At 54.4% G+C, this 23,817-nt stretch overlaps 1 protein-coding gene across 4 annotated transcripts; it reads left to right on the top strand.

Moving 5' to 3' along the window:
* The first annotated feature begins 1,438 nt into the window (after positions 1 to 1,438).
* PLCD1 (phospholipase C delta 1) lies at positions 1,439 to 23,670 on the top strand. Of its 4 annotated transcripts, none has more exons than XM_016940699.3 (15): positions 1,439 to 1,629; positions 10,786 to 10,950; positions 14,420 to 14,648; positions 19,492 to 19,621; positions 19,720 to 19,951; positions 20,604 to 20,805; positions 20,892 to 21,036; positions 21,114 to 21,263; positions 21,356 to 21,514; positions 21,736 to 21,895; positions 22,009 to 22,125; positions 22,531 to 22,709; positions 22,800 to 22,932; positions 23,004 to 23,153; positions 23,308 to 23,670. In XM_016940699.3, the coding sequence occupies exons 1-15, from the start codon at positions 1,596 to 1,598 to the stop codon at positions 23,391 to 23,393; spliced, it is 2,271 nt and encodes a 756-aa protein (XP_016796188.1). In that variant the 5' UTR covers positions 1,439 to 1,595; the 3' UTR covers positions 23,394 to 23,670. The 4 variants fall into 4 exon arrangements, with proteins under 4 accessions (XP_016796188.1, XP_054536517.1, XP_016796186.1 ...); XM_054680542.1 differs by having other exon boundaries at positions 23,257 to 23,670; XM_016940697.4 differs by lacking the exon at positions 1,439 to 1,629 and adding an exon at positions 5,953 to 6,800.
* Positions 23,671 to 23,817: the final 147 nt, after the last annotated feature.

Here is a 23,817-nt window from a genome sequence, read left to right as displayed (position 1 = left end):
AGTTTCACTGTGACGCTGCCTAGGAAGAGGAGGGGGGCTTGAGGAGGCCTGATTTGCTGAGTACAGGGGCTTGCAGGCTCCAGGAGTATCAGAGGTGCAAGTGGTAGGCTCCAAGGCCTGAGGAGGCCTCCAGAGGGCAGAGAAGGGGACCCTTCTTCCCCACTCATCCCCTGTATGGAGGTCCAAAGTGATGCCTGCCAGTATGAATTTGCTCATCCCTCAGCAAACATGGAGTGTGGCCCTGGGCAGAAGGGAAACCAAGGAGGGACCTGACAGGCCTGCCCAGGGCAGGGGTGTTCGCACTGCAGGACAGGATTGGAGCTGAGTGCCAGGTAAGGGGTGAAGCCCCGTCTGTGGAGAGGGGGCATGCAGAGCAGGGGACTCTCCAAAGCCCAGAAGTCCTGATCCACTTTTAACCCCCAGAACCAGAAGACTGTCCTTCAGCTGTTTCACATCCCTTATTCAAGGCCACCTAGGGCCCAGAAGAGGAGGGATTGGGGTGAGCCCAGCCCCCTCCCCGCAGAGCTGGTCCAACTAGCTTTGCCTGACTCTCGCATTGGCCTTATCAGCCCAGGAGGCCTGGGTGGCTTCCTGGGAGGCCCTCTGGGGGCTCTCTGACACCAAGAGCCCAGTTTTCCCAAGGGACTCTCCAAAGGGGTGGTGGGCAACAGGATCTAGGGACCCTCCCAGGGTCTGTGGTGGGAGGGGTCTCTAGACAACCTATAAAGGGGGTTTTCTGGGTCCCAAGAGTTAGGGGGTGGGTCTGCATAGGGACCTTGCCCAGACAGCCCCTTGGGAGGCCACCTGAAGAAGGGACCCTGGGGATCCTCCCCCTCGGCTGCATGGATCGCTGGGGTTTTGGGATATGAGTGGCTCAAAAGTGAAATCCGTGCACCTGCTTGCTTCCCCCTCCCACACCCCCAACACTCCACCAAAGGCACTCTTGGGGTTAGAAACCTCCCAGCGAGAGGGAAGGGGACCCTCCTCCCGACAAGGTCCAGGTATTGCTCTCTGAAGACCTTCTAATCGTGTCCGTGCACCCATTTCGCAGAAGGGAATGCGAACGCTGGGAGCTGCGGCTGGAAGCCTGGACGCCGCGTCTCCCTAGCGCAGCAGCCCGGCTGGGCGTCGGACCTTACACGATCCCTTCCCCGGGATGACGCCGGATTCTTTCCAGCATCACCCCGACCCCAGCGAGGCGCCCACAACAGGGCGTGGGGCCCGGCCGCCCGCGGTAATGACAGGGCCCGCGGCCCGTGGGTGGCGGCGGCGGAGGAAGCTGGAGGGATCTGGCTATTTCTGGTCGGGGCGCGCCCGCTGGCCCGGGCCAGGGTTGGCCAGTCCTCCGGGCCCCCAGCTCTGCCCTCCCTCTCGCGTCCCCAGAAGGGGGCGGGGAGAGACGCGGGTTGGCGGGCTCAGGGGGCGGGGGCGCAGGGCAGCGGGGGCGGGGCGGTGTCCCGGGACCACCCCCGGCCTCCTCCCACCGCGATCCATTCAGGTCCCTGCACCGCACTCCACTCGGACCCCAGGCCGCCGGTGCTGTCGCTACTCAAGTGAGTCCCGCAGTGCCCCTCCCGCCGCGCCGCCCGTCGGGCATGGACTCGGGCCGGGACTTCCTGACCCTGCACGGTGAGTGCCTGGCCCGCGCGAGCGGGAGACCCTGCAGGGGTGGACGCCTGGAAAGCTGTTCCGGGCCCTGGACAGGGAGCCCCGAGCTCCTTCGGCCGCCTCCACACCACCCCGGGCCCGCCTCTCTGCCCCTTCTCCGGACTGGGAAAATCTCAGCCCGCGGCTCCCTGGGTGGGACTGCCGGGCACGACCCTGGGCGTTTCCAGGCTTGTCCGAGATCTAGCCCGGGGGGTGGGTGGGCGGGCGGTACGGGTCTAAAGACTTCCCTCCGCCTCGCGGACCCCCTTGTCCTGGTCATGAAAGTCTGGGCTCCACGATCCCGCTCGCACGGAGGGGCGGCGAAGGAAGGAAACAGCATCCAAGAACGACCAAAATTCTCCTTGCCCCATCCGGGCCGCCCCAGGGGCTCCCCAAAGCCTGGGCGTGCCTGAACCGCGTCAGGCCGCGCGGGTGTGGCGGAGCAGGGGCTAAGGGGATGGGGAGAGGAGGTGTGCAAGGTTAATCGTGGTCGGGCCGTGCAGCCTTAACTGCCCAGCGCAGAATAGTCAGCGATGCTCAGGCTGAAAGAAGCAGCACGATCCCCTCATCTGCGACCCTCCTTGGGGGACAGGGCCAGGTCTCAGCCGGAGCTGCCTGCTCCATCCTTTGTCCAGCGGAGCTTTGTTTCCTCCAATACGAGCCAGCTCTTTGCCCTTTCGCTGTCCCTCCAGCAGCGAGGGGAGCCTGGGCTCCCGAAGGCAGATCTGGAGGCCTTCTGGGAGGCGGGAGGTTGGGGAGGGTAACTTTGGGCGCCTCTTTGCTCCAGGACAGGCACTCACCCACTCTTGGTGGGGGCTTGCCCTCCTGCCCCCCCAGGTCACTTGCCATCTCAGCAAACCCTGCTCCTTTCATACGAATCACTGCTTTACTGTATATCCCTCTCTTTTTTAGTACCCTTGGGGTTGGAGGCTTTAGTGGCCACCACCCATCCATCTAAACTGTTCATGGACATAATAGATGGGAAAGAGAAGGGCAGAGTCCTCTAGCCTTCCACTAGAGTCCCCCTGGAATTTAGAGGGACTTAGAGATGTTCCCATCAGCCAGCCTCCAGTCTATCTCGTGTTCTGCAGTTGGCACAGACCTGGTCCTCCTGGCCCAGAGAGACCTTGCTCTGTGCCCAGAGCTGTTGCTTTTACACCAATAGCCTAGGCTCCTTAAAGCCACCTTGTCTAGATGAGTCATGGAGTCCCTGCCCCTTCCAGTGCTCCCTCTTCTTTCTTCAGGCCAGAGGTGTCTTTCGTGCGCCTGCCAGACTAGCAAGAAGGGAGGCTGGGCAGCTGAGAGGTCACAGTGGACATCTCTGCTTTCTCTCTGACACAGCGTCATTCCTTGGCTCCTGTTGGAACAGGCTTCATCCTCAGTGTCTGTGCCTTTGTCCAGTTTCTCTCCTGAGGCAGCCTTGATATCTTTTCCATGGAGGAAGACACATGGAGGCTCAGTCAGGACCTCCCAGTCCTGTGGCATAGGCTTGGCTGCCCTGGCCCACCCCATTTGAGACCAGCCTCCCAAATGCCTAACTCAGTCCAGCCTTTCCTGAAGGGTTGACATGAACACTGTGACCCCAAGCTGTTTTCCCTGAAGGCCCTGCCACTTCTAGCTCATCACCCAAAATTACCTCAACTGCCTTCTGTCCACACTGCAAACCAGATGGGGAAATAAGAACCTGTCAAGGAGAATTGTTGGTGGGAGGGGGTGATCACTGTGCCCTGTGCTGTTCCAGGTTGTCTACACTTGCATTGGAGAGTCTGCATCCGTTTCACAGTGTGGGTGCCCCAGCACTGGATGTGCTGCAGGACCACACTCTCTGGCTTAGGGCTCCACACTCTCTGGAAGGAGCCCAGAGGGACTCCTTCTATTGGTCTGGGGAGCTATGCGGCTCACCTAGATGTGACATGTCCCTTCTGTCCTCACCCCAGATGCATGCAGAAGTAATGTAGTTTACTGGCATAGATTCTGAAAGCAAAGTACCTGAGTTCAAGTCTTGGCTTTCTCATCTCAGATGAATCCCTTGACTTCTCTGTGTATCAGTTTCCTCATCTGTAAAATGGGGGATAATACCATCTACCTCATAGGGTTGCTACGAAGATTGAATGAGATAATATCTACACAGCAGTTAGAACAGTGCCTGGTACCCAGTGAGTACTATGTTCCTGCAGGAGGCCCCCTCCCCAAATTTCTATGCCCCATGAGTTGCCATCTATAGTTCTTTGGGAGATGATGGGGGCATCATAAGGTAGTTCCTAGTCATGGAAAATAGGGCCAGAACTAGATTCAAGAGCGAGCCAGCCAGCTCTTTCTAGTGCCTCTGAAGCCCTCAGACTGATGTGACAGCATCCATCCTCCTTCCTTCACCTTACTTCCTCCACTCTTTATTCTGGCTATGCCTGGACTGGCTTCTCTAGCAAGTCCCCCGATGTGCCCAAAAGGACATTACCTCCCAGGGCCCTCCCCTCACTGAACACCCCCCACATACACACTAACTTTTCCTACACCCAATCCCTTTTGCCCCCACCCCTGCAAGAGGTGCCGTTTGTAAAAATAGAAAATAGAGGGGCCTCATCTTGGCCGCAGTAGACCTGGGCTCCAGTCCTAGCTTTGCTTCTACTTACTGTGGGTCTGAGAATCATCCATGGGATAGCAGTACATATTTCACAGTGGGTGTTGTGAACATAAACGCCAATGGGCATAGAAATTCTAGGTTGCCCCAAAAACCAGTCCTCCAAGAGATGATGATTCCAGAGCTCTTAGCAAGTTGGGGTGGCCAGCTCCTCACTCACCTATGTTCCAAAGCAGTCTGCCCCGGGCTTCCAGGCCCATGCTACACAGGCACACACTGATCCACACCAATCTTAACTTTTTGTGCCACAGACCACTTTGGCAGTCAGGTGAAGCCTGTAGACCCCTTCTCAGGATTATGTTTTTATTTATTTATTTGTTTGTTTATTTATGAGACAGAATCTCACTGTCACCCAGGCTGGAGTGCAGTTTGCGCCATCTCGGCTTACCGAAACCTCCACCTCCCGGGTTCAAGGGATTGTCTTGCCTCAGCCTCCCAAGTAGCTGGGATTACAGGCGCCGGCCGCCACGCCCGGCTAATTTTTGTATTTTTAGCAGAGACGGGGTTTCTCCATGTTGGCCAGGCTGGTCTCGAACTCCTGACCTTAAGTGATCCTCCTACCTTGGCCTCCCAAACTGCTGGGATTACAGGTGTGAGCCACTGTGCCCGGCCAGGATCATGTTTTTAAATACAGAAAATAAAATACATAAGAATTCAAAGGAAGCCAATTATTTTGAGATGTTATTCTATCTACAGGTTCTTGAGGGGTCTTTGGTCTGGTTAAGAACCCCTGCGCAGTTTCTCCATAACACAGGCTCCCTTTGCACTCTGCTTCCCCTCTCCAAAGAATAGCTTTTAGTTCATATTTCAGCTCATCTACCTTGTCCATCTACTCACCTTGCTCATGATTTATTCTCTCTGATATGACCTTAGGCAAGTTACTCTGCGCTTCAGTTTCTTGTTATTACTGCTGTGCTTGTCTGTGCCAATAACTGGCTTTGCCAGTGACTCACTGTCAATGCTGGTGACTGGAGCTGCAGTGAAGCGAACTGGGGGAACTATTCAGAGGCTGAGAGTAAGAGTCAGTCCTCTGGGTGGTGTCCTGACCTTGGCACACAGTAGGGGCTCAATAAATAATTACTGGGTGAATGAAAGGGAAGTTGTGATGTACATGAAAGGACCCACTGTTCCCGAGCATATTGGCAGCAAAGTTTTGTGCAAAGTTACAGTCGTTCTCATGTATTCATGAAAGCCACCCTGGGTTAATGGGCTCATTTTAAGATCAGAATTTTTTCAAGAATTTCGTTTGCATCCGGCACCTTGGGGATTATCACTTTGGTGGTCAAACCGAGAGAAGCAAACAGGCCCACCTGAGCTTCACAAATGAGGCAACAGCAAGCTGAGTCGCAATGAATTAGTTGAGCAATTGAAGTAAAATACTTGGGGGGGGCTCGGTGTCTGGCCCAGGCTCCATCCCCGGTCCCGCCTGACCTCGCCCCACTCAGGTCCCCGCTAGACTGCCGCCCACCTCCCACTGGGACTCCCCTCAGCTTTTCTCCCCAGACTCAGCCCTTCGGTTCTGCGCCAGCCTCAAAGGTGGCGTTAGAATTCGCCGCTCAGACTCCTTGGTCAGACCCCGCCCACACTGCCTCCCGGACCCTGGCTCCGCCCCCGCACCGCCTCCAAAGCCGAGGGCCCGCCCCTCCCTGCCTGGACACCGCCCTTCCAGTGCGGGATCCTCCCAGGCTCGCCTCCTGGGCCCCGGCCCCGCCCCCGGGCTGCTTCCTGGGTATGGCTCTGCCTCCACGTCGCCTCTGGAGCAGAGGCTCCCGGCCTGAGCTCCGCCTTTGAGCCTGGCCCCTCCTTCGCCCCGCTGCCTTGGCTCTGGCCCCGCCCCCAGGCTTCGACACAGATTTGCTTCCTGGGTTATGGATTTGTCCCACTCCGCCTCCGCGGGGCCCGGCACCTCCTCGGCCCCGCCTCCTGGGTTCTGGATCCACCCCCATCCCCACCCACGCCTCGACACCACTCTCGCCCCATCTCCAGGGGTCGTTAGTCCCACCCCTCTTGGATGGCCCAGCCTTTTGGGGTCTGACTCTGCCCTCCTTAGCCCAGATTTTCTTCTCGTCCCGCCTCCTGTATTCTGACTCCCCCCACTCATTTACTTTGCCTCGGTTTCGCTCTCGCCTCACCTTCAGGGGGCATAGGTCCCGCCGCTCGTGGACTAGCTCCGCCTCCTAGCGTCTGACTACCCCCTCAGCCCAGATTTCCCTCTCGTCCCGCCCCTCCGAAGTGCGCCCCTCCTCTCGAACTCTAGCTCCTCCCTCCCATTCCTGGACTCCGCCCCTGCACCCCTCCAAGGGCGACAGTTCCGCCCCCCGGACCAGAGCAGTGGGTGTTGTGAGCATAAAACACTGGAGGCGGCACTGTCCCGGACCCGGCTCCGCGCAGGCAGGGGCACTGTGGAGGGCCATGCAGTGCCTGGGGATCCGGAGCCGGAGCCGGAGCCGCTCCAGGGAGCTCTACCTGCAGGAGCAGAGCCTTAAGGTGGCGGCACTCAATGGACGGAGGCTGGGTAAGGGGCGCAGAGCACTCCGAGATCTGCGGGGGAATGGGAAGGCAGCTGGAGCAGGACGCCGATCACTTGTCCCTTAACGCGGGGCCATTTGCCTTGGAGCCTTTAATTGGACATGTTTAGTACTTCTGTGAGTGTGTGGCCCACTGTGGGGCAGTGTTTGCAGGGGTAGCACGTCGGGGTGAGTACTAGGGTGATTAGTTACCCCTTCTCATTATTTAAGTCAGCCCTTCCAACGCTCCCCATCCCTTGTCACCCGACGCCTTCCTGTTTACAAATTTCTGAGGCACCGTGTATGTGGCCTGGTCTGTGTAACCAATGAGGTGATCTGCAAGAGTTTGTGCTTCAATATGATCCTGTGCAAAAGTGTGCCTGTATGTGATGGGTGTGACAGTGGTGATCTAGTATGGGACCCAGTGCCGACTGAGTAGTTCTGTCATGCCTGCGGTCTGTGGTGGGGCCACTGTACAGTGTGTAATGATGGTGATGGTGTGTAATGTTGTGAAACAAAGTGTGTGACATTGTGGCACTGAGGGTGGCTGCTTGTAACCCAGTGTGACAGCGTGTGATCTGTTGTGATACTGTTCAACTGAGTGTGACTGTATAACCAATGTGACAGTGGGTGACCTAGGGTGACTGAGTGGTTCTGTCATTCCATTATGGTGTGTGTGTTATATGGATTTTCTGATGTTCTTACTCTGTGGCAGTATGTCCCTTCACAGTGGCTGCGTAAAGTTTCATACCGCTGACCCTGTGGGTAAGCTACCTGCTTCTGAGTCCTGACTCCACCATGCAACTTCCTTGAGCCTCAGTTTCCTCTTGTGTAAAACAGCAATAATGACAGTGCCTTCCTCAGAGGGTTACTGAGAGAATTAAGTGCATGTGCTAAGAACAGTATCTTATTTAAATATTAACTATTATTATGGGAGCCTCTATCATCATCATCATGATGCTCTGGCACTATATGTTGTGTGGCTATGCATGACTAAGTGTGACACTGTGCAACTCCCTGTGACAGTGTGTAATTTTGGGGGGCAGTGTGTCATTGTGTGTGGCTCATTGTCTCTTTGAGGTTGTGTGAGTGGTGGTCTAGTGTGTGACTGTGTACTTGTGTGGCCATATCTGTGTAGCTGTGTATCGCTGTGGGTCCCAGGCCCAGTGTGTCTTCATTATGCATCACCCTAGGTATAGGAACAGGACTCCTGGCACCTCCCTCAGCTTCCCACTGGCACCTGCAACACCCTGTATGCCCCACCACATGGCCATCTCACTGTGCACAGCTAGCCTGGGCAGGCTGCAAGGTCAACCCAGGGTCAGCTCAAAGTCCCCTCGCCACGACCCTCCCACAGGAGGAGAAGCTATTAGATTGATGCAAAAGTAATCACAGTTTTTGCTATTGAAAGTTTTTGCTATTACTTTCAATAGCAAAAACCGCGATTACTTTTGCACCAAACTAATATTATGACTGGGTTGAGTAGGGCTGGGTGAGGGGTGCCACAGACTTTCTGGGTGCTAAGGGAGCAAGGGTGGTGGGGCAGGCAGTCCAGAAGCTTCAGAAACAGAAGGGCCCCAAATGAGGCTAAGAGATTAGGGCACCTGCCCAGGTTTCCTAATGGTCCAGAGGGCTGTGGCTATCACCTTTCTGGAATTATCACCCTGGAACTGATGTCCACCTTTTAGAAACCATTGTTGGCAGCTGGGGGTTTATCTCTGCCTGACTGTAGATAGGGCCACAGCCTGGCTCCAGGACAGGATGAGCATGTCATCTCTTCATGGTGTTTTCCAGAACAGGAGGGTGGTGCTCAACTTCTACTTCCTGGCTCCCAGCTCCATTCCCATACATGCTGTTGGCAGTGGCTTGCCCTGATGTATGCCCAGCTTGTGGGGTGGGGTGCTGGCAGAGGGTAAGGAGATGTCCCTCTCAGCTTTAGAGGGACATCAGCCTTAGAAGGGATAGTGGAATTCCCCGCCGGAGGCCGGAGGTGGCCCTGTCCTCTGGCAGCCTGGGAACTCCCTTCTGCCTCCTCTTGTCTCAGGCTCCTCAGACACAGCCAGTAGTTGGGAATATTCTATCAGAGCCCCCTTCTCTTCCACTGGGACTCCCCTTGGGCTAAGAGGGAGCTGCTCACGCTAAGGCACAACAGCTCATCAAGTGGGTGGACAGACCTGGGAGAAAGGTGGAAGAAGGTCACATCAGACTGTCACCCCTGAGGAGGCCCAGGGATGCCTCCCCTACACTGTTCTTAGCCCAGTGCTGATGGGGGAACAAAAGCAGAGAGAGGGAAGGGAGTTGCCTAAAGCTATAGGGGGTGGATGTTAGCACTGACCTCAAACCTGACTGGAAGCAGGAGACTGGGGAAGGATAAAGAGTGGGTGAGCAACTGAAGCCTGGGGAAGTGGTCCAGAGGGTTCTGTGAGCCCTGAAGATACGTGGGACAGGCTGGCTGGGGGAGGGGGTATGGATAAAATGGGAGAGGCCATCTGTTGTTGGGGATCTGGGCTCAGAAAAGAAAAGGCCTGTGGCTTCATGAGGGCTTCCCCACATAGGCTCAGGCTCAAGACCCTCAGACTAGACCTTTGGAGTCCCTGAGGCTGCCACTGTGCTGGAGCAGCAGGATTGCTGATGGGCCACATAGTTCTAGGGAGAGAAGTGAAGTGGCCGATTGGCTCTCAATAGAGCTGGCTGCTGGACTTTGTACGTGGCTAGGGTGATACACGCACACATACGCCCTTATAGATGTTTCTATATTACACCAGTGGGTTACTAAGGGTTGGGGTCACTTTTATCAACTTTATCAGTTGGTACAGAACCTGCTGGGTGGTGAAGGCTCCGGCGTCCTTTTGATGCCTCCTGTCTGGGCCTGGTAGGACTGAGGGCATCGCATCTTTGGGAGCCCACGCCTCTGAGAGCAGCAAAAGAGTGGGGCAGGACTGGGGCAAGCAGCCAGGTTCCTCTCTGTGGGCTCTGGGACAGGACCTGCTCAGCTTCGGAAAGGGATGCACTGTGCCTTAAAGCTGCTGTATCCTGAGGGGTCCCAGACCCTGGGCACTCTGAGATGGGGCTGGGGCAGCGAAGGACAGGGCCATCCCAGCAGACCAAACACAGGCTACAGTGCACTCATCTGTCTCTTCTTGGGGCAAGGATCAGAGATCACTCATGTGGGCTCAAGTCAGAGGTGGGGGGGACAGCAAGGGTAAGGGTGGCAGAGATGGGCACAGGGGTCCCACAGCAACCACAATGTTGACACCAAGAACCCCAACTGCCATTATCTCGGGGCCTGCACAGATTCAGGCATCATCTCATTGAACCTAGAACTTCCCTTTGAGGTGGTTGCTGTTATTATCTCCATTTCATAGACAGGAAAGCAGAGGCCCAGCAGCATGAAGTCCCTTGCCCAGGTCACACAGCTTGTTGGGAAGGGCACCTGAACCTAGGCACAAATGATTCTGGAGCTATTGGAGTTGGGACATTGTTTGGCTCCATGACGCTCTGGGGTCCATTTCCATCTGTGTCTGTCCCCCTTTTGTCTCCCTGCTTTGCCTAACCTTTTGATCCCAGCTTCCTTCAGTTCACTCTGACTCCTAAGTGTGACCAGGAGGGGCTCACCTAATCTTTCAAAACCATCTTTCAGAACATTTCTTAGGGGGCTGGTCCTCTAGGAACCAGGGGTTCTTGAATTAACTGCCTTTCTTTTGTTCATTCAGCTGTGGGTGGCACGTCACAGTGTGTAAGTATGGTCTTGGGTGGGCAGGTGTCCCGTTTGCATGGTCACCCTAGCTGGCAATCAGGGATGACTTCCTGGAGGAGGGCAGGCTCTGGGAGCAGGTTGGAGCATGGGTGGAGGAGGGAGGAGTAAACAGAGCTGAGGATGAGGCTGGTGAAAAGTGGGCTCTGAGAGGGTCAAGGTGGGCATGGCCAGTGTGAGGCCTAGGGCATCAGGGAAACTAGTGGAGAAGGTGGCATCTTACTGGCTTTGATCCCCAGGCCTACAGGATGATGAGGATCTACAGGCGCTGCTGAAGGGCAGCCAGCTCCTGAAGGTGAAATCCAGCTCATGGAGGAGAGAGCGCTTCTACAAGTTGCAGGAGGACTGCAAGACCATCTGGCAGGAGTCCCGCAAGGTCATGCGGACCCCGGAGTCCCAGCTGTGTGAGTGCCCTGGGGTCACAGGGGAGGGGATAGAGTGTGGAATCTGCTCAGGGCTGGGTAAATACAAAGGTCAGTCATGGATCAAAACCACAGATGGGGAAACTGAGGCCTGGCCTGGTGGGGCATAGGTCATTTATACAACCTGGGCTGGCAATGGGGAAACTGAGGCTGGCTGGGGTTGGGGAGCAGGGCCAGTTAAATTGCCCGTCGGGAAATTGAAGCCTAGTCTGGACTGGAGAGGGCAGTCATGGAACGAGGACCACAGATGGAGATGGCAAAGCTTTTGAGGGATGGGGATACTTAACCATGACCACAGATGGGGACAGCCAGGCTCAGAAGCAGGGAGGGAGTTGGACGGTGGCCCAAGGTCCCGGCAGATAAGGTACTTCCGGGGTTGAGTGGCCAGGTGGGAGCTAGGGCTGCAGGAGGCAGCTCCTCCCTGGGACTGGAGCCACAGGAGGGGTGTTAGGGCAGAGCAGGACTGGGACACACAGACAGAGGCCACTGCTGGGGAGCCCTTGTGGGTCTGAGGGCATTCTGGAAGCTTCTAAAAAGACCAAGGAACCCAAGTCTCAGGCCATAAATGGAGAGAGCCTCCTGCAAGGCCTCAGGGAGAAGAAAGCTCTGCTCACTTCACTCAGTTCTCTCCCTTTAAGGGAGAGAATTCCCTAAAGATCCTGTAAAGTGAGATGTCTCCCTCTATGCCTTTACTTGGTGGGGAAATTTTAGACTGATGCTGTACAGTTGAACAATGATGGAAATGTTCTATATCTGCACTGTCCAGCATGGGAGCCACTAGCCACTTGTGGCTATTGATTGAGACCTTGAAATGTGGCTAGTGTGACTGCCGAACTGAATTCTCAATCTTATTTAATTTTAACTAATTTATATTTAAATAGCCCCAGGTGGCTAGTGGCTGCTGAATTGGACAGTGCGTATAGATCATTGCAGCCTGGGTTTCACATAGCCAGGCCCCTGGAGATCCCTCGCCCATTCTCCTGCCATTGGCTGAGGTGTGGGTGGGGAGATGGGGGCAGGTCTATGGGGAGTGAGACTGGACATGGGTGATAAGCCCAGGTAGGAGGAGAGCATAAGGAAGGGGAGGATCACCCCACCGAGGGTGCCTTTCACCCAGGAAGGGTCTGCCTTGCCTCAGGACACTGGACAGGACCCTGAGAAGGTATGGCCTGCCAACCTGTGGCCAGTGGAGGGGCTGAAGGTAAGGCAGGACAGGAGCAGGGCCAGTTGCAGAGAGCCGGCTGGGTCCTTGGGGCTGTGAGCCATGGAAGATTTCTGGGCAGGGCAGGGTCTGAGGGGTAGGGGCTCCAGAACATTCTGAGGAAACCACATGGAGCCCCAGCTCAGCCTGCTGCCACACTGTACAGGAGTGACCGCCTGACCTTTTCTCTGTGGCGCCAGACAGGCTCCTTCATGGGGCTCTTGCCCTGATATGGGATTTCCTGTTAGATGCTGGTGGGTGGGAGCACAGTGAGAATGGGGATCTTATACTCTGAGCCCTGGGGATTCCCTGGAGCCCACCTACCTACCGATACATATGGATGACTCCCAGTGTGTGCCTAGCTCTTGGAAAGTGTGAGGGGGGAGATAGAGGAGTGGAAGACCCAGGCCTTTCCCCGCAGGAACCACATTTGAGCTGGCGAGAGGAGGACCTTGTATTGGGACAGCTGTGAGCAGATGGGCAGGAAGGACATTGCAGGCAGGAGGCCCAGTGTGAGCCAAGGTGCAGGGTGAGGAGGAGGAACAGGCATGAATGGGAGGCTGAGGGGCTGCGTCCTGCCAGGAGGAGGGGCTGCAGGGAGCCAGGTCCAGGGTCAGGGAGCCAGGTGTGCGCAGGTATGGAGCAAGGCCTGAGGGGGCTTTCTGCTGGTCAGACGCCTGAGACGGGTCTCGTGCTGAGCCTGCTTTGTTGGCTGCCTCCCTTCTCTGGGTGAGTGGTGAGACTGTTGTCTTCAATTGCTCTTTAACCTGGAAAACAGAGGCCAGGTGAGGGAGGCCTGGAATAGCCTCCCCTTCTGCCCAGTTTTCTTTAGCTCTGCTTCCTGCTTTTTAAGTCTCCCCAATCCTGCCACTACTACCCACCCCCATGACTCTGGTTCCCAGAGGCCAAAGGTGTTATCAGCAGTGAAGGCATCTGGACTTTCTCTCTGTGTGGGTGAGGGCGCTGGCCTTGGGTGGGGGTCCCATGGCTCAGGCTTCCTGTTTTCATTCCTGACCCAGGCAGCTGCAGCTGCACCCTGTGTGCGGCCGTGTGGGTCACCAGGGGCTGCAGATAGAGGGATTAAGCTGTGCTATCCTCTGTCCCCGACATGGCCCTGGGCTCATGTGTCCCACTCCTCAAAGCCTGCAGCCCAGGCTGGCACATGTTACATCTGTGGGGCCTGCAGGTGGCTAGGAGGCCCCTGGGCACTCAGAGTGGGTGGGCACAGGGAGGGACAGGTGGACTTCAGCTAGAACCATCTAGGAGCCAGGACAGATGGATGAGGATGGCTCAGGATGGAGGTATGGCAGGGGCAGAGCCTGGATCCTGCTGCTGGGAGGCACAGCATGAGCCTGACTGGAAGAACTGGCTCCTGGCCAGGCCATGGAGGGCACATTGGAAGCGGGGGTAGACAGGGCCTGGCATCTCCCTGAAGCTTGGAAGGCTGGGTGTGAGGGGAGGGCCCTCCCCTTGGCTCCCCTAAGGTCAGAATGATGTAATCTCTCAGAACCCTGCAGGAGACCCTCCAGTTTGCCTCTTGGGACTGGGGAAGGCAGAGTCTTCCTGTACCCCCTGCCAAGGGGCTCCCTGAAGTCAGGACACACACAGCTGCACACAGGGCATGACCCTGTCTCCTCTCCCATGCAGGGCTTCTCCCTCTGTCTTCGGCCCTCTGCCCATAGACCCCAGGGCTGGGGCTAACTGAGGGTGGTTCCAGTCTCTTGAATGTTCAGGAGAGGGGCCTGGTGGCTCTTGTGGCTTTATCGGGTCAGGACAGACCCAAAGTCCAATACAGTCAGAAGGGTGCATGGCCCTTCTCTGTCATGGGCCCCACACTCCAGAGTGGTCTATCCGCATCTCTAAGAGCCTTGCCCTGCTCCAGTCCTCTCCCTGGAGCCCTGCACCCCCCATCACCGAGAGAGCAGGCCTGGGGTCCCAGGTGCCTTTTCCGCCCTAAAGTCTGTCTTTCTCTCACTCTCTGTCTCTCCCTGTGCGTCTCCACTGTGCCTGCAATGACTGTGTCTCATGCTCTGTCTCCCCCTCAGTTTCTGTCTTCCTTTCTCCTTTTTGTCCCCCACTTGTCCAACCTCCTGCCCCTCTCCTTTCCTTCTGGACTCAAGGCCTGAGCTCCGGCCCTGGCTCTGTGTCTCCAAGCCATGCCCCTCTCTACTGTGGCCTTGGCCATGTCAGGGTCAGGGACTGACCTCACAGCATTCTCTCCCTCTCTCCTCCACCATCCCCCTCTCGCAGTCTCCATCGAGGACATTCAGGAGGTGCGAATGGGGCACCGCACGGAGGGTCTGGAGAAGTTCGCCCGTGATGTGCCCGAGGACCGCTGCTTCTCCATTGTCTTCAAGGACCAGCGCAATACACTAGACCTCATCGCCCCATCGCCAGCTGATGCCCAGCACTGGGTGCTGGGGCTGCACAAGATCATCCACCACTCAGGCTCCATGGACCAGCGTCAGAAGCTACAGCAGTATCCTTTTCGTGGCAGTAGGTCCAGGCCTGGCTTGTGGACACTGGCTGTGGTTATCCCCAGGGCAACTTGGGTATGGAAGCTGGTTTAGGTACTTTGGGCTGCCATAACAAAATATCATAGGTGGCTTAAACAGCATAATTTATTTTCTCACAGTGTGGAGGCTGGAAGTCCAAGGTCAGGGAGCCAGTATGGTCAGAGCCTGGTGAGGGCTCTCTCCTTTGCTGGCAGATGACTGTCTTCTTGCTGTGTCCTCACATGGTGGGGAGAGAGAGACTAGGTTCTCTGCCATCTCTTCGTGTAAGGGCACTAATCCCAGTGCGGGTGCCCCACCCTCATGACCTCATCTCAACCAAGTTATCTTCCAAAGGCCTTGTCTCCAAATATCATCACATTGGGCATTAGGGCTTCAACATATAAATTTTGGTGAGTTGGGGGGTGGGGTATGCAATTCAGAAGGGAAGGAGGGAAGATACATGAAGCCCTCTTTGGTCTAGTCTGACCAGAGCCCAAATAGCTCTGCTGCTCCCTGATACTCCCTGTGTCCCCGTCTGTCACCAGCATGGAGTTGGGGGTCTGGGGAGCCTGAGGGGAGCAGCCTGCTGCAATGGGAGACCAGTCTTGGATGTTTTAATCATGTTTTCTAGAGTTACCACACGATTTCCCTCTGGGAGTTGGGAGGCCATGGTACCCTCCTGTGCCATTCTTTGGGGAGTGATCAAGTTCCCCTGGGTCTGGTGTGTAGGCCAGCCTGTGAGCTCAAAACAAGTTAACTTCAGCATTTAGTTACACAATGACACACTGGTTTATGATTCGAAGTGGTCAGGCTTCTGGCATGTATGGATTAGGGTGGAGCCAGCTCTCTCCATTTTTTATGGCAGCTTTATTGAGGTATAATTCACATACCATATAATTAACCCTTTTAAAGTGTTGAACCTGATTCAGTGCTTTTTAGTATATTCACAGAATTGTGCAGCCATCATCACAATCAATTTTAGCACATTTCCATCACCCCAGAAAGAAACACTGTACCCCTTAGCAGTCACTCCCCATTTCACCTCAACCCCCAGCCCTAGACAGCCACTAATCTACTTTCTGCCTCTATACACTTTCCTGTTCTGGGCATGTTACAGAAACGGAATCATGGAGTCTTTTGTGACTGGCTTCTTTCATTTAGCGTGATGTTTGCAATGATCATCCATGTTGTAGCCTGTGTCAGTACTTCATTCCTTCCAATTGTCTAGTAATATGCTACTGTATGGATAGACCACATGTATCTCTTCACCAGGTGATGGACATTTAGATTGTTTCCACTTTGGGGCTTTTATGAAGAATGCTGATACTAACATTCGTGTATAAGTTTTGGTGTGTATATATGTTTTCATTTCTCTTGGAGTAGAATCGCTGGGTCATATGGTAACTATGTTTAACCTTTTGAGAAACTGCCAAACTGTTTTCCAAACAGGCTGCATCAATTTACATTCCCACCAGCAGTATACGAGGGTTTCAGTTTTCCATGTCCTTGACAACACTACATTTGTCTTGATTATAGACACCCTGTGGGTATGAAGTGGTATCTCATTGTGATTTTGATTTGCAGTTCCCTAATGATTAGTGATATTGAGCATTTTTCCACGTACGTTTATATATCTTCTTTGGAGAAATATCTATTCAGGTCCTTTGCCCATTTTTTGGATCATTTGTCTTTTTATTATTGAGTTGTAAGAGCTCTTTATATATTCTAGATACAAGTCTTTTATGAGATTTATGCTTGCAAATAATTTCTCCATTCTGTGGGTTGTCTTTTCTCTTTCTTGATGGGTTTTTTTAGGCTAGAAAAGTGAAATAGTGAGAGTGGAGAAGGAACAAAGAAATCTGGAACTGCTTGTGATCAATTAGTTGTAAACACCCCTGCACTCAGATCAGCCTCTTGATATTCTTTGAAGCACAAAAGTTTTTGGTTTTGATGAAGTGTAATTCATATACTTTATTTCTTTTGTTGTTTATTTTTTTTGGCATCATATTCATGAAAGCTTTGCCTAATCCAAAGTTCTGGGATTACAGCAGTGAGCCACTGCGCCGGGCCTGAATTCTCAATTTTATTCTGTTTGTCTATATGTCTGTCCTTGCACCACTACCACAATATTTTGGTTTCTGTAACTTTGTAGTAAGTTTTGAAATAAGGAAATGTGAGTTCTCTAAATTTGTTTCGGTTTTTTTTTTTTTTCAATATTGCTTTAGCTATTCTGGGTCCCTTGAGTTTCTATACGAATTTTAGGATTAGCCTGTCAATTTCTGCAAAGAAGCCAGCAAGATTTTGATAGGGATTATATTGAATGTATAGATCAATTTGGAGCATATTCCCAGTATAATAATGTCAAGTCTTCTGATCCATGAACATGTAATTCTTTCCATTTATTTATGTCTTCTTTCATTTTTTTTCAACAGTGCCTTATGGTTTTCCAGGTTTTGCACTTAAACAATTTCTTTAAAAGCATTTTATTCACTTTGCTGCTACTGTAAATGGAAATGTTTTCTTAATTTCACTTTCAAATTTTTCATTGCTGGTGTATATCCACTCCTTAGGGGACACATTTTGAGCCCTGTTAATTTCCTTTTCTGTGTGCTTTTGAGCATTTGAAAGACTTTTAAGTGTTATTTCTCAATGGCACATCTGCCTGATTGTGAGCTTTTTAAAAAACCCAATTCTATGGCATTTTTGTCATAATCCCACCTTTGGCAGAGTCTTGACCTTGGACAGTCTCATGCCCTCTGCAGAGTCCTGCTGCCTAGACCTTAAGATCATAAAGCCATTCTAATTTATAGTGCATACACTCAGTGGAACATTATACAGTCATTAAAGCTGTTTATGGAGACTACACTAACACAGGGAAATAATTATGATATAATGTTACACAGAAAATGGACTACAAGTGTATGATTTCCATTATTTTTGGCAGATGCATCATTAGGAAAATTAAAATCCGGGCGGGGCGCAGTGGCTCACGCCTGTAATCCCAGCACTTTGGGAGGCCGAGGCAGGTGGATCACCAGGTCAGGAGATCGAGACCATCCTGGCTAACATGGTGAAACCCCGTCTCTACTAAAAAATACAAAAAATTAGCCGGGCGTGGTGGTGGGCGCCTGTAGTCCCAGCTACTTGGGAGGTTGAGGCAGGAGAATGGCGTGATCCCAGGAGGCGGAGCTTGCAGTGAGCCAAGATTGCGCCACTGCACTCCAGCCTGGGTGACAGAGCGAGACTCCGTCTCAGGAAAAAAAAAAAGAAAAAGAAAATTAAAATCCAGAAAGGCTGGGCTCGGTGGCTCACACCTCTAGTCCTAGCACTTTGGGAGGCTGAGGCAGGTGGATTGCTTGAGCTTAGGAGTTCGAGACTAGTCTGGGCAACATGGCAAAACCCCCTCTCTACAAAAAATACAAAAATTAGCCAGGCATAGTGGCATGCACCTGTAGTTCCAGCTACTTAGCAGACTGAGGTGGGAAGATTGTTTGAGGCTGCAGTGGGCCATAATCATGCCACTGCACTCAAGCCTGGGCAACAGAGCGAGACCCTGTCTCAAAAAACCAAATAAATAAATAAATTGCAGAAAAAAATATTAGGAGGAAAATGCAAATATCAGAAGCTTCTGGAGGAGGTAGGTAGATCTTTAAAACTTCATTATAGGCTGGGTGCCGTGGCTCACACGTGTAATCCCCGCACTTTGGGAGGCCAAGGCGGGTGGATCACTTGAGGTGAGGAGTTCAAGACCAGCATAGCCAACATGCTGAAACCCCGTCTCAACTAAAAATACAAAAATTAGCCGGGCATGGTAGCATACGCCTGTAATCCCAGCTCCTCAGGAGGCTAGGGCAGGAGAATTGCTTGAACCCAGGGGGCAGAGGTTGCAGTGAGCCGAGATCGCGCCAGTGTACTCTAGCCTGGGCAACAGAGCAAGACTCCATCTCCAAAAAAAAAAAAAACTTCATTCTAACATATATATGTTTTCCAAATTGTATATATATGGGTATAGATGTGGAAAAGAATAATTATGACAGAAAGCCAGGTGAAAAAAATCAAGTTTAGAATGGTCCAGCCAAGCACGAGATTCGTGTGCTGAAGGGCTATTCAGCAGGTGGAATATCCATTTCTTTAGTGTTGGATATTTATTATTATACATTATATGTTGAAAACCAGTCCAGATGGCTCATATCTGTAATCCCAGCACTTTGGGAGGTCAAAGCAGGAGGATTGCTTGGGCCTAGGAGTTTGAGACTAGCCTGGGCAACATAGGGAGACCCTGTCTCTACCAAAAAAAAAAAAAAGCCAGGCGTGGTGGTGCGGTGCACACCTGTAGTGGGAGGATCACTTGAGCCTGAGAGGTCTAGGCTGCAATGAGCTGTGATTGTGCCACTGCACTCTAATCTGGGCGACAGAGTGAGATCTTGTCAAAAAAAAAAAAAAGAAAAGAAAAGAAAAAGAAAAGGAAAACCAGAAGGATATACTTTGGAATGTTGATAATATTTATCCCTAGGTGATAGACTATGGGAGATTTGTTTGATTGTTTACTTTTCTGCATTTTCTAAATTGTCTACAGTGGGCCCTTTTGTAGTAAGAAAAGAAATGTTTTAAAAATTTTGAAAGGTTTGAAAACCAGCAAATAGAAAAAGACCCCTTAACGGGACGTAACATTTTCCTCTGAAGAGGCCACTGAAACATGGATGTGTAGTAAGTCAGGCCTGCAGGGAGCTGTGGCTATAGGTGGCTTCAGCTGGAGCCATCCATGGCTCTGGCTGGGACCTTGGTGGGTTCCAGGGTTCCTGGGTTCTTTCCTTACTTCTTGCCCAGCTGGATTCACTCCTGCTTGCGAAAAGCTGACAAAAACAAGGACAACAAGATGAGCTTCAAGGAGCTGCAGAACTTCCTGAAGGAGCTCAACATCCAGGTGGACGACAGCTATGCCCGGAAGATCTTCAGGGTGAGGCAGGAAGTGGGGGCTGGGGCTGCCTGTCCATGGGGCCCTTGACCCCGGCCCAAGGCCTGCTCTGATCCCACTCGGCTGTCCTGGCTCTGCAGGAGTGTGACCACTCCCAGACAGACTCCCTGGAGGATGAGGAGATTGAGGCCTTCTACAAGATGCTGACCCAGCGGGTGGAGATCGACCGCACCTTCGCCGAGGCCGTGGGCTCAGGGGAGACTCTGTCGGTGGATCAGTTAGTGACGTTCCTGCAGCACCAGCAGCGGGAGGAGGCGGCAGGGCCTGCGCTGGCCCTCTCCCTCATTGAGCGCTATGAGCCCAGCGAGACTGGTGAGAGCCTGACCAGGGCCTGCTACCTGCAGTCGCAGGGCGGCACTGGGCTGGGAGACCCCTGGGGAGACTGCAGCCAGAAAGAAGGGAACCGGAGGGAAGGGGCTGCCTCAGCCAGCCCCGGGGCCCTGCTCCACACTTTCTGGTCCTATGAAAGCCGGCAGATGAGAGACAGGGCTCTGGCATCCCTGCCCTTCTCTGGTCCTGTTTCCCTCTTGGCACCTCCTTCAGGGGGCTTTGAGGACCCCTTCTTCAAGAAACAAGAGAGATGGCTGAAAAGCAGATGCTACTCCTGCTTCTTTTTTTTTTTACTCATTCTTGGCCCAGCTTTGAGATGTGATAGAGCAGAAAAGATGGGTCCCTGCCCTGGAGGGGGCTCCAGTCTGGAGGTACAGAGAACGGGGAGATGACACCCTGTCCTCAGGGGTCTTAGAGTGTGCAGACAGGGGAGGAGGAGGAGACAGGGCCCCACTCTGGAGTAGCCACAGTCTGGTCGAGAGCCTCAGACTTATCCTAATTCCAAGAGCTCTGGAAGACTGGCTCAGGACAGGCAGGCAAGCGGGTTCAGAGGGCTCCTCTGTCCAGATGGGTGGGCAGCCAGGAGCGCCTGCTGGAGGCTGGCTCTGACGGGCAGTGGCCTCCTCCCTCCCAGCCAAGGCGCAGCGGCAGATGACCAAGGACGGCTTCCTCATGTACTTACTGTCGGCTGACGGCAGCGCCTTCAGCCTGGCACACCGCCGTGTCTACCAGGACATGGGCCAGCCGCTTAGCCACTACCTGGTGTCCTCTTCACACAACACCTACCTGCTGGAGGACCAGCTAGCCGGGCCCAGCAGCACTGAAGCCTACATCCGGTGCTGCTCAGGGAAGCCTTGGGTCGGGAGTCTGGGTGGGACCCGGGACAGGACCTGGAGGGTCCTAGCCACCACCCTCCCCGCAGGGCACTGTGCAAAGGCTGCCGATGCCTGGAGCTTGACTGCTGGGACGGGCCCAACCAGGAACCAATCATCTACCACGGCTATACTTTCACTTCCAAGATCCTCTTCTGCGATGTGCTCAGGGCCATCCGGGACTATGCCTTCAAGGTGGGAGTGCCCCTGGCAGGTGAGGAGTGGGATGCTAGGGGTGGCCCACCACTCCTAATGTGCCCTTGGGCCTCCAGGCGTCCCCCTACCCTGTCATCCTATCCCTGGAGAACCACTGCACACTGGAGCAGCAGCGCGTGATGGCGCGGCACCTGCACGCCATCCTGGGCCCCATGCTGTTGAACCGACCACTGGATGGGATCACCAACAGCCTGCCCTCCCCTGAGGTGTGTGGTGGGGATGGGGGATCCCTGGGGGAGGGTGGGGAGCCTAGCCGGGGCGCTAGGCGTGTCTTGACCAGTTGCCCCTCCCCACCTAGCAACTGAAGGGGAAGATCCTGCTGAAGGGGAAGAAGCTCGGGGGGCTCCTGCCCCCTGCAGGGGAGGGTGGCCCTGAGGCCACTGTGGTGTCAGACGAAGACGAGGCTGCTGAGATGGAGGATGAGGCAGTGAGGAGCCGTGTGCAGCACAAGCCCAAGGTTTGAGGGGGAGCTGTGGGGTGGGGCAGCCCGGGCCTTCCCCATCCCCTCACCCCTGGGAGGTCTGCCTTGTCTCAGTTCTCTGTGGCTGCCACTCAGACCCTCTGCCCCGCTCTCTCTGTCTGTCTCCCTCTGTCTCTCCGCGCCTGGGTTTCTGGCTTTCTCAGTGCCTACCCTGCCCCAACCACTGAATCTAACCCGGGCCTCCCCGTGGCCCCCAGGAGGACAAGCTCAGGCTAGCACAGGAGCTCTCTGACATGGTCATTTACTGCAAGAGTGTCCACTTTGGGGGCTTCTCCAGTCCTGGCACCCCTGGGCAGGCCTTCTACGAGATGGCGTCCTTCTCTGAGAACCGTGCCCTTCGACTGCTCCAAGAATCAGGTGAGGCCTGGCTCCCCACCACTCCCCTGCTCTGTTACAGAGAGAATTGGCAGGGCAGGGCTTGGGCCTCACCAGGAGGCCTCCACTGCTGACTGAACCACACCTCCCCTCAGGAAACGGCTTTGTCCGCCACAACGTGGGGCACCTGAGCAGAATCTACCCGGCTGGATGGAGAACAGACTCCTCCAACTACAGCCCCGTGGAGATGTGGAATGGGGGCTGCCAGATCGGTATGGGCTGGCTGGGGCTGGAGGAGGCCTGGAGGAGGGTTTCAGTCCCAAGGCCGGGGGCCTGGAGCCTTGAAGGCCATGCAGTGGAGCTCTGAGGACCCAAGCAGGGTCAAATGCAGGGGCTTGTGGAGCTGGTAATATCAGTCTGGAAATATCTGCCCACCAGCGTGTCACAGTGTCTGAAACCTCATTAGCACACTAGTCCTTTGAATTCTCACACCAGGAATGGAAGGTGTGGTTAGCATGGTGGGTCACTGAGGGTGGCAGGAGGGCAGCAGGCATTGGAGTGATGCTGGGCCCTGCTAACTCACCATGTGACCCTAGGCCTTAGTGTACCCTGAGCAGGCTGTGCTCTAGGGCCCCAGGGCCAGCCCACAGCCTGTGACTGCTCTGTCCTGCCTGTAGTGGCCCTGAATTTCCAGACACCTGGGCCAGAGATGGACGTGTACCAGGGCCGCTTCCAGGACAACGGGGCCTGTGGGTACGTGCTGAAGCCCGCCTTCCTGCGAGACCCCAACGGCACCTTTAACCCCCGCGCCCTGGCTCAGGGGCCCTGGTGGGCACGGAAGCGGCTCAACATCAGGGTACGCCGGACCTAGGAGGGACAGGTGCCCACGGACCTCCCTTCCCCGCTACCACTCCTGAACTGTCCATTGTCCTCTGCCTTTCCTCAGGTCATTTCGGGGCAGCAGCTGCCAAAAGTCAACAAGAATAAGAATTCAATTGTGGACCCCAAAGTGACAGTGGAGATCCATGGCGTGAGCCGGGACGTGGCCAGCCGCCAGACTGCTGTCATCACCAACAATGGTAAGTGCTGGGCCTGGGCTGGGCTACTAGGGCTGGTGTCCATGCTGTTGATATGGTGCCTGTCCCCCTAGGTTTCAACCCATGGTGGGACACGGAGTTTGCGTTTGAGGTAGTTGTGCCTGACCTTGCCCTCGTCCGCTTCTTGGTGGAAGATTATGATGCCTCCTCCAAGAATGACTTCATTGGCCAGAGTACCATCCCCTTGAACAGCCTCAAGCAAGGTGAGTGTCAAGAGAAGGGGATGGCCAAGGTGGTGGGAAGCAGGGCCTGGCGTCTCTTGGGCTGGGGCTGGCTGTCCCTTGACGCATCGCCCCCCCTCCCCAGCTGAGTGACCAGAACTCTCTCTGTGTTCCCTCCTGCCTGTCCACCCACCAGGATACCGCCATGTCCACCTCATGTCTAAGAACGGGGACCAGCATCCATCAGCCACCCTCTTTGTGAAGATCTCCCTCCAGGACTAGGCTGGAGGAAGCCAGTGGGGTCCCCCCTGAGTGGGCTGGGCCCTCTGTCCACATGTGGGGACAGGGCTGGTGTGGCTGCTCCCAGCCTCTTGCTCAGAGCTAGGCCCCCAAACTGCCTTCAGCTCTAACATAGTGTCTGCTGCTGCCTCCCTGGGGACCAGGAGCTAGCCCAGTCCCTGGAGCTGTCCTTCATTCCGTTAGGAATAACACTGCAGCCCTCTCCACCCTCCGGCCAGCGAGTGGTCAAGGGTTTTTATAAAAATCATGATAAGATTAAGCCTTGTGGTCTCTTTACCTGGATGCCAGAAAAATCCCCTGTGAAGCATGTGTGTGTGTGTGTGTGTGTGTGTGTGTGTGTGTGTGTGTGTGTGTGTGTCCCCATGTCCTAGAGTGCTGGAGCCCTAGCACCTCACTCTCCACCTTC

This window comes from Pan troglodytes, chromosome 2 (assembly GCF_028858775.2).
Source record: "Pan troglodytes isolate AG18354 chromosome 2, NHGRI_mPanTro3-v2.0_pri, whole genome shotgun sequence".
NCBI lineage: Eukaryota > Metazoa > Chordata > Mammalia > Primates > Hominidae > Pan > Pan troglodytes.
Note: the sequence above shows the minus strand (reverse complement) of the source record. Positions and strands in the feature narration are given on the sequence as shown.

What these genes read in the sequence shown, in the direction of transcription:
- PLCD1 (XM_016940697.4), top strand. Translation starts at nt 6,698, where the DNA reads ATGCAGTGCCTGGGGATCCGGAGCCGGAGCCGGAGCCGCTCCAGGGAG. An exon ending in CTATGAGCCCAGCGAGACTG is followed by an intron (nt 19,952 to 20,603) that starts GTGAGAGCCTGA and finishes CCTCCCTCCCAG; the next exon opens with CCAAGGCGCAGCGGCAGATG. An exon ending in TGCTGTCATCACCAACAATG is followed by an intron (nt 22,933 to 23,003) that starts GTAAGTGCTGGG and finishes CTGTCCCCCTAG; the next exon opens with GTTTCAACCCATGGTGGGAC.